Source organism: Salvelinus alpinus, chromosome 22, assembly GCF_045679555.1.
Source record: "Salvelinus alpinus chromosome 22, SLU_Salpinus.1, whole genome shotgun sequence".
Lineage (NCBI taxonomy): Eukaryota > Metazoa > Chordata > Actinopteri > Salmoniformes > Salmonidae > Salvelinus > Salvelinus alpinus.
In genome coordinates, this window is record NC_092107.1 from 41,022,900 (window position 1) to 41,032,361 (window position 9,462).

The 9,462-nt window shown below is 48.7% G+C and overlaps 1 protein-coding gene across 2 annotated transcripts in view; it reads left to right on the top strand.

The window, feature by feature from the left end:
* dync2h1 (dynein cytoplasmic 2 heavy chain 1) overlaps positions 1-6,710 on the top strand; it is a 337,560-nt gene extending 330,850 nt beyond the window's left edge. For both annotated transcript variants that reach the window (XM_071360118.1, XM_071360119.1), the window contains 2 exons: positions 3,278-3,394; positions 6,248-6,710. In XM_071360118.1, the coding sequence (XP_071216219.1) occupies positions 3,278-3,394; positions 6,248-6,406 (276 nt within the window). In that variant the 3' untranslated portion in view covers positions 6,407-6,710. The remainder of the gene's footprint in view (positions 1-3,277; positions 3,395-6,247) is intronic.
* Positions 6,711-9,462: the final 2,752 nt, after the last annotated feature.

Genomic DNA, 9,462 nt, shown 5'->3' on the forward strand with positions numbered 1-9,462 from the left:
ACAGAGAGAGGGAGCGAGGGACACAGAGAGAGGGAGCGAGGGAGACAGAGAGAGGGAGCGAGGGAGACAGAGAGAGGGAGCGAGGGAGACAGAGAGAGGGAGCGAGGGAGACAGAGAGAGGGAGCGAGGGAGACAGAGAGAGGGAGCGAGGGAGACAGAGAGAGGGAGCGAGGGAGACAGAGAGAGGGAGCGAGGGAGACAGAGAGGGAGCGAGGGAGACAGAGAGAGGGAGCGAGGGAGACAGAGAGGGAGCGAGGGAGACAGAGAGGGAGCGAGGGAGACAGAGAGGGAGCGAGGGACACAGAGAGAGGGAGCGAGGGACACAGAGAGAGGGAGCGAGGGACACAGAGAGAGGGAGCGAGGGAGACAGAGAGAGGGAGCGAGGGAGACAGAGAGAGGGAGCGAGGGAGACAGAGAGGGAGCGAGGGAGACAGAGAGAGGGAGCGAGGGACACAGAGAGAGGGAGCGAGGGAGACAGAGAGAGGGAGCGAGGGAGACAGAGAGAGGGAGCGAGGGAGACAGAGAGAGGGAGCGAGGGAGACAGAGGGAGCGAGGGAGGGAGACAGAGAGAGAGAGGGAGCGAGACAGAGAGAGAGAGGGAGCGAGGGAGACAGAGAGAGAGAGGGAGCGAGGGAGACAGAGAGAGAGAGGGAGCGAGGGAGACAGAGAGAGAGAGGGAGCGAGGGAGACAGAGAGAGAGAGGGAGCGAGGGAGACAGAGAGAGGGAGCGAGGGAGACAGAGAGAGGGAGCGAGGGAGACAGAGAGAGAGAGGGAGCGAGGGAGACAGAGAGAGAGAGGGAGCGAGGGAGACAGAGGGAGCGAGGGAGACAGAGAGAGGGAGCGAGGGAGACAGAGAGAGGGAGCGAGGGAGACAGAGAGAGGGAGCGAGGGAGACAGAGAGACGGAGGGAGGGAGGCGTGGGTAGAGAGTGCTACAGCTGCAGGGAGGAGACGGGAAACTCCATTCAGACATCTCAGCTGAGAGAAAAGATTATTCATCTTTCACAATGATCTCACACACACACACACACAAAACAGTGATTTATGAGATGTGTTTGGCTGACCTGACGCCAGGCCACCCCCCCCCCCCCCCCCTCTGCTAGTCACACACACACAGACACACACACAAGCCTGTGTAAGTTCTGAGTCACCAATATGACATCATACCGCACACACATGGCATTACTTACACAGGAGAGAGGGCCTTCCTTCTTCCTCCATCCATTACATGATGTGTTCTATCCCTCATGTCCCTTTCATGCTGTATGTCTTGTTGTGTTTAGAGTGATTCACAGCTCAGCTTCTAATGATGTACCTCTTTCTGTCTCCCCATCTCTCTCTCCATCTGTCTTTTTCTCTCCTCTCTCACCAACTCTCCTCTCCCCATCTCTCTCCCGATCTGTCTTTTTCTCTCCTCTCTCACCAACTCTCCTCTCCCCATCTCTCTCTCGATCTGTCTTTTTTCTCTCCTCTCTCACCACCTCTCCTCTCCCTATCTGTCTTTTTCTCTCCTCTCTCACCCCCTCTCCTCTCCCCATCTCTCTCTCCATCTGTCTTTTTCTCTCCTCTCACCCCCTCTCCTCTCCCCATCTCTCTCTCCATCTGTCTTTTTCTCTCCTCTCTCACCCCCTCTCCTCTCCCCATCTGTCTTTTTCTCTCCTCTCACCCCCTCTCCTCTCCCCATCTCTCTCTCCATCTGTCTTTTTCTCTCCTCTCTCACCCCCTCTCCTCTCCCCATCTGTCTTTTTCTCTCCTCTCACCCCCTCTCCTCTCCCCATCTCTCTCTCCATCTGTCTTTTTCTCTCCTCTCTCACCTCTCCTCTCCCCATCTCTCTCTCCATCTGTCTTTTTCTCTCCTCTCTCACCTCTCCCCATCTGTCTTCTCTCCTCTCACCCCCTCTCCTCTCCCCCTCTCCTCTCCCCATCTGTCTTTTTCTCTCCTCTCTCACCAACTCTCCTCTCCCCATCTCTCTCTCGATCTGTCTTTTTCTCTCCTCTCTCACCACCTCTCCTCTCCCCATCTGTCTTTTTCTCTCCTCTCTCACCCCCTCTCCTCTCCCCATCTCTCTCTCCATCTGTCTTTTTCTCTCCTCTCACCCCCTCTCCTCTCCCCATCTCTCTCTCCATCTGTCTTTTTCTCTCCTCTCACCCCCTCTCCTCTCCCCATCTCTCTCTCCATCTGTCTTTTTCTCTCCTCTCACCCCCTCTCCTCACCCCCTCTCCTCTCCCCATCTGTCTTTTTCTCTCCTCTCACCCCCTCTCCTCTCCCCATCTCTCTCCATCTGTCTTTTTTTCTCCTCTCTCACCCCCTCTCCTCTCCCCATCTGTCTTTTTCTCTCCTCTCATCCCCTCTCCTCTCCCCATCTCTCTCTCCATCTGTCTTTTTCTCTCCTCTCTCACCCCCTCTCCTCTCCCCATCTCTCTCTCCATCTGTCTTTTTCTCTCCTCTCACCCCCTCTCCTCTCCCCATCTCTCTCTCCATCTGTCTTTTTCTCTCCTCTCACCCCTCTCCTCTCCCCATCTCTCTCTCCATCTGTCTTTTTCTCTCCTCTCTCACCTCTCCTCTCCCCATCTCTCTCTCCATCTGTCTTTTTCTCTCCTCTCACCCCTCTCCTCTCCCCATCTCTCTCTCCATCTGTCTTTTTCTCTCACCTCTCCTCTCCCCATCTCTCTCTCCATCTGTCTTTTTCTCTCCTCTCACCCCTCTCCTCTCCCCATCTCTCTCTCCATCTGTCTTTTTCTCTCCTCTCACCCCCTCTCCTCTCCCCATCTGTCTTTTTCTCTCCTCTCACCCCTCTCCTCTCCCCATCTCTCTCTCCATCTGTCTTTTTCTCTCCTCTCTCACCTCTCCTCTCCCCATCTCTCTCCCCATCTGCCTTTTTCTCTCCTCTCACCCCCTCTCCTCTCCCCATCTCTCTCTCCATCTGTCTTTTTCTCTCCTCTCTCACCTCTCCTCTCCCCATCTCTCTCTCCATCTGTCTTTTTCTCTCCTCTCTCACCTCTCCTCTCCCCATCTCTCTCTCCATCTGTCTTTTTCTCTCCTCTCACCCCTCTCCTCTCCCCATCTCTCTCTCCATCTGTCTTTTTCTCTCCTCTCTCACCTCTCCTCTCCCCATCTCTCTCTCTCCATCTGTCGTTTTCTCTCCTCTCTCACCTCTCCTCTCTCCATCTGTCTTTTTCTCTCCTCTCACCCCTCTCCTCTCCCCATCTCTCTCCCCATCTGTCTTTTTCTCTCCTCTCACCCCTCTCCTCTCCCTATCTCTCTGTATGTCTGTAGGTGTGTGGTCTGCAGTTGGAGGGCTGTAGTTTTGATGGGGCTCGTCTGTCTGAGAACCGCCATGACTCCCCCAGTGTGTCAGCTGTACCTGCCTGCTACATGGCCTGGATAGTACAGGTACACACACACACACTCACGGACACGAATCACTGAAGTGCTCTCTGTTCTTTCTGTGGTCAGGGTCAGAGTTTAGCTCTCTGATTAGCTGTTGTCATGGCAACATAGTTCTTATTGTTCACGTCTCCTCTGATTTACACTGAACAAAAATTTAAACACAGCATGCAGCAATTTCAACGATTTTACTGAGTTACAGTTCATATAAGGAAATCAGTCGATTTAAATAATTAATTAGGCCCTAAGCTATGGATTTCACATGACTGGAAATACAGATATGATTCTGTTGGTCACAAATACCTTACCAAAAAAAAGTAGGGGTGTGGATCAGAAAACCAGTCAGTATCTGGTGTGACCACCATTTATCTCATACAGCAAGACACATCTTCTTCACATGGAGTTGATCAGGCTGTTGTTTGTGGCTTGTGGAATGTTGTCCCACTCCTCTTCAATGGCTGTGTGAAGTTGGTGTATATTGGCGGGAACTGGAACACACTGTCATACATGTAGATCCAGAGCATCCCAAACATGCTCAGTGGGTGACATGTCTGGTGAGTATGCAGGCCATGGAAGAACTGGGACATTTTCAGTGTCCAGGAATTATGTACAGATCCTTGTAACATGGGGCTGTACATTATCACGCTGAAACATGAGGTGATGGCAGTGGTTGAAGGGCACGACAATGGCCCTCAGAATCTCGTCACGGCATCCCGGTCCATTAAAATTGGCATCAATAGAAAAGAGCATACTTCTTCAAAGTGACCATTTGCCCATTGATGTCGGTAATGACGCCGAACTGCAGTCAGGTCATGACCCTGGTGAGGACAATGAGAACGCGGATGAGCTTCCCTTAGACGGTTTCTGACAGTTAGTGATTCTTTGGTTGTACAAACCCACAATTTCATCAGCTGGTCTTAGACGTACTGCAAAATTCTCTAAAATGACATTGGAGGTGGCTTATGGTCGAGAAATTAACATTAAATTATCTGGCAACTGCTCTGGTGGACATTCCTGCAGTCAGCATGCCAATTGCACGCTCCCTCAATACTTTAGACATCTGTGGCATTGTGTTGTGTGACAAAACTGCACATTTTACATTGGCCTTTTATTGTCCCCAACACAAGGTGCACCTCTGTAATGATCATGCTGTTTAATCAGATTCTTGATATACCACACCTGTCAGGTGGATGGATTATCTTGGCGAAGGAGAAATGCTCACTAACAGGGATGTAAACAAATTTCTGCACAAAATTTGAGAGAAATAAGCTTTTTGTGCGTATGGAACATTTCAGGGATCTTTCATTTCAGCTCATAAAACATGGGACCACCACTTTACATGTTGCGTTTATATTTTGTTCAGGATTGTTTATTTCCCTAAAGGTCTTACTGTGTTGAGAGAAGGAACAATATATTTTATCCTTTGAACAGGCCTGCCATCTTTCTTCCCTCTCTCCTGGCCTCTCCCTCAGTTATCTGAGTAAAACTGCTCAGACAGGAAAGGTGATGCCTAGTATCTGACCAGTCGCTTTATTAACCAAACACTACTTCATATACAGCATAATCCCCTCTTTCTTCTCCCTCCCTCTACTCCCTCTGTTGCTCCTGTATAATGTCTAATGGTTGTAACACCAGCCTGATGTGGATTCAACCCTGCTACAGTAGTTATCTGAGGGATCTGAGGCCTATCTGTCTGGCTTCAAACTGCTTTTAGGGAGGCCTCGCCCACCCTTTACCTCAACTGGGGATGTTAACCGTTAGTCGGTTAGCCTCCGAAAATACATTTGACCGTTCATGTTTATCTGTCTGTAGGTTCATTTGTATAATTTTGTGGGATTAATTTGGTGTCAGAATTTAACAAATCTAATCAGTCAATAAAACAGGAACAGTGTCTTGGTCGACCGGAATGATTATTTTGTGTAAAATAGTCACGTACAGTGAGTTTCTAGAGTTAGAAAGTAGATTTCGTATGTCAACTAATGGCTCGCTGTCTCTAGTAAAATGAGCTGCAAGCCGGAGGAGAGACTCGTTGCTAGGCAACTCACAGACACTGGCTGCAGGGAGCAGTGGGACAGAGCGGAACGGCATGAGGCAGCTAACAACAGCTAAGCTAGCAACCCCCCCCAAAAAAGTTTAACAGTATTTCTCTCCTGTACTACTCGTTTTCTATATCAACTTTCTTTTGTTGTCCAGAAGCCAAAGGCACAATTCTAGTCATATGGACAACCAATTTTAGTTGTTGCATATTTACATATTCCCTCTCTTCTACGTTTCGAACGGAGGTGTTCAACTCTGTCACATGAAACGCATCAGGTGCTTTTTACAACAGAGTTTTCCCGCAAATTGCATTTCGGGCAAATGTTTGAAATGGATCTATTCAGTTCTGCGGTTCATTACAGTAGTTTCATGTTCAATAATATGAGAGGATAGAGGATAAGCTCGCTATTGTCACATGTTCTTTAAGCTCTTAATGAAAAATGTCCTCTCCTTCCATGCATAGTATTTTACTGTTTGGAACACATTTTACAGTTTGTTAACTGGTTAATTAGCGGTTTGTTAGTCAGCAACAAAATGTCCAGAAATTTGCATTCTTACACACACACACACACACACACACACACACACACACACACACACACACACACACACACACACACACACACACACACACACACACACACACACACACCAACGGACCTGTGTGTTGTGTATATATTTATTCGTTAGATATTACTGCACTGTTGGAACTAGAAACATAAGCATTTCACTGCACCTGCGAAAACATCTGCAAATCTGTGTACGCGACCAATAAACTTTGATTTGATGTTAATCTAACGTTGTGTGTGTGTTATATTGCAGTGTCCCAGTGGCAGCTACGGTCCTGAGGAGGTCATCTCTCTGCCTGTGTACACCAGCTCTGAGCGGGTCAGCGTGGTGACTCACGTCACGCTGCCTTGTGGAGGAAACCCTGACCAGTGGATTCAGAATGGAGCTGCCCTCTTCCTCAAACAGCAGTGAGACAGCCGGGCCAGGGAGCTAGAAGAGGGAGGGTTGGTGTTGGACTGAAGGAGCACAGAGGGGAGACATGTTTCTCACGAAGGTTATCGGGCTTCACTACAGGTGTTTGTTGTTATTTTAAAGCGACGATAGTCTGCAATGAAATGTGTAATGGCACATGCTGGTTCTTGACTATGTTTGAAAAGCATAGATTATTTTAATGTCACGTTGCGTTTTGAATGTTGATGGTTTAATGTTTACTCTTTTAGTATCATCATAGTCTGTTTGAATGTATTATTACAATAATAAAGCTTTATTTACTCTACATATCTGGTTTCTCTCCATAATGAGTGTTTGTATGTGTTGTAAAGACAGGCCCTGGATCAGGAGATATCTGGTTTCTCTCCATAATTAGTGTTTGTATGTGTTGTAAAGACAGGCCCTGGATCAGGAGATATCTGTCCCTGGGTCTGACCTATTGATACTATACACACACTTCAACTCTGAGCCATGACACACACAGACATCAGACTGACCTGGCCAGTATACTATTCTAGTGGTATTTATCAGTGTGATTGGAGGGTCAGTTTTAGTTAAACCCCAGTGTGATTGAGGGGTCAGTTTTAGTTAAACCCCAGTGTGATTGGAGGGTCAGTTTTAGTTAAACCCCCAGTGTGATTGGGGGTCAGTTTTAGTTAAACCCCAGTGTGATTGAGGGGTCAGTTTTAGTTAAACCCCAGTGTGATTGAGGGGTCAGTTTTAGTTAAACCCCAGTGTGATTGAGGGGTCAGTTTTAGTTAAACCCCAGTGTGATTGAGGGGTCAGTTTTAGTTAAACCCCAGTGTGATTGAGGGGTCAGTTTTAGTTAAACCCCCAGTGTGATTGGGGGTCAGTTTTAGTTAAACCCCAGTGTGATTGGAGGGTCAGTTTTAGTTAAACCCCAGTGTGATTGAGGGGTCAGTTTTAGTTAAATCCCAGTGTGATTGGGGGGTCAGTTTTAGTTAAACCCCCAGTATGATTGGAGAGTCAGTTTTAGTTAAACCCCAGTGTGATACATACTTTCCAGGTCTATGCCCAAATAGTTCAAACTTCTAATTTTAAAAATTAATCTCTCCAGAAATAAGTCTCTCACTGTTGCCGCCTGCTACCGACCCCCCTCAGCTCCCAGCTGTGCCCTGGACACCATCTGTGAATTGATCGCCCCCCATCTAGCTTCAGAGTTTGTTCTGTTAGGTGACCTAAACTGGGATATGCTTAACACCCCGGCAGTCCTACAATCTAAGCTAGATGCCCTCAATCTCACACAAATCATCAAGGAACCCACCAGGTACAACCCTAAATCCGTAAACATGGGCACCCTAATAGACATTATCCTGACCAACTTGCCCTCCAAATACACCTCTGCTGTCTTCAATCAGGGTCTCAGCGATCACTGCCTCATTGCCTGTATCCGCTATGGGTCCGCGGTCAAACGACCACCCCTCATCACTGTCAAACGCTCCATAAAACACTTCTGCGAGCAGGCCTTTCTAATCGACCTGGCACGGGTATCCTGGAAGGATATTGACCTCATCCCGTCAGTTGAGGATGCCTGGTCATTCTTTAAAAGTTACTTCCTCACCATCTTAGACAAGCATGCGCCGTTCAAAAAATGCAGAACTAAGAACGGATATAGCCCTTGGTTCACTCCAGACCTTACTGCCCTCGACCAGCACAAAAACATCCTGTGGCGAACTGCAATAGCATCGAAGAGTCCCCGCGATATGCAACTGTTCAGGGAAGTCAGGAACCAATACATGCAGTCAGTCAGGAAAGCAAAGGCCAGCTTTTTCAAGCAGAAATTTGCATCCTGTAACTCTAACTCCAAAAAGTTCTGGGACACTGTAAAGTCCATGGAGAACAAGAGCACCTCCTCCCAGCTGCCCACTGCACTGAGGCTAGATAACACGGTCACCACCGATAAATCCGTGATAATCGAAAACTTCAACAAGCATTTCTCAACGGCTGGCCATGCCTTCCTCCTGGCTACTCCAACCTTGGCCAACAGCTCCGCCCCCCCCCCAGCTGCTACTCGCCCAAGCCTCCCCAGCTTCTCCTTTACCCAAATCCAGATAGCAGATGTTCTGAAAGAGCTGCAAAACCGGGACCCATACCAATCAGCTGGGCTTGACAATTTGGACCCTCTATTTCTGAAACTGTCCGCCGCCATTGTCGCACCCCCTATTACCAGCCTGTTCAACCTCTCCTTCGTATCATCTGAGATCCCCAAGGATTGGAAAGCTGCCCCTCTTCAAAGGGGGAGACACCCTGGACCCAAACTGTTACAGACCTATATCCATCCTGCCCTGCCTATCTAAGGTCTTCGAAAGCCAAGTCAACAAACAGATCACTGACCATCTCGAATCCCACTGTACCTTCTCCGCTGTGCAATCTGATTTCCGAGCCGGTCACGGGTCCACCTCAGCCACGCTCAAGGTACTAAACGATATCATAACCGCCATCGATAAAAGACAGTACTGTGCAGCCGTCTTCATCGACCTGGCCAAGGCTTTCGACTCTGTCAATCACCATATTCTTATCGGCAGACTCAGTAGCCTCGGTTATTCTAATGACTGCCTTGCCTGGTTCACCAACTACTTTGCAGACAGAGTTCAGTGTGTCAAATCGGAGGGCATGTTGTCCGGTCCTCTGGCAGTCTCTATGGGGGTACCACAGGGTTCAATTCTCGGGCCGACTCTTTTCTCTGTATATATCAATGATGTTGCTCTTGCTGCGGGCGATTCCCTGATCCACCTCTACGCAGACGACACCATTCTGTATACTTCTGGCCCTTCCTTGGACACTGTGCTATCTAACCTCCAAACGAGCTTCAATGCCATACAACACTCCTTCCGTGGCCTCCAACTGCTCTTAAACGCTAGTAAAACCAAATGCATGCTTTTCAACCGTTCGCTGCCTGCACCCGCATGCCCGACTAGCATCACCACCCTGGACGGTTCCGACCTAGAATATGTGGACATCTATAAGTACCTAGGTGTCTGGCTAGACCGCAAACTCTCCTTCCAGATGTAACAGTA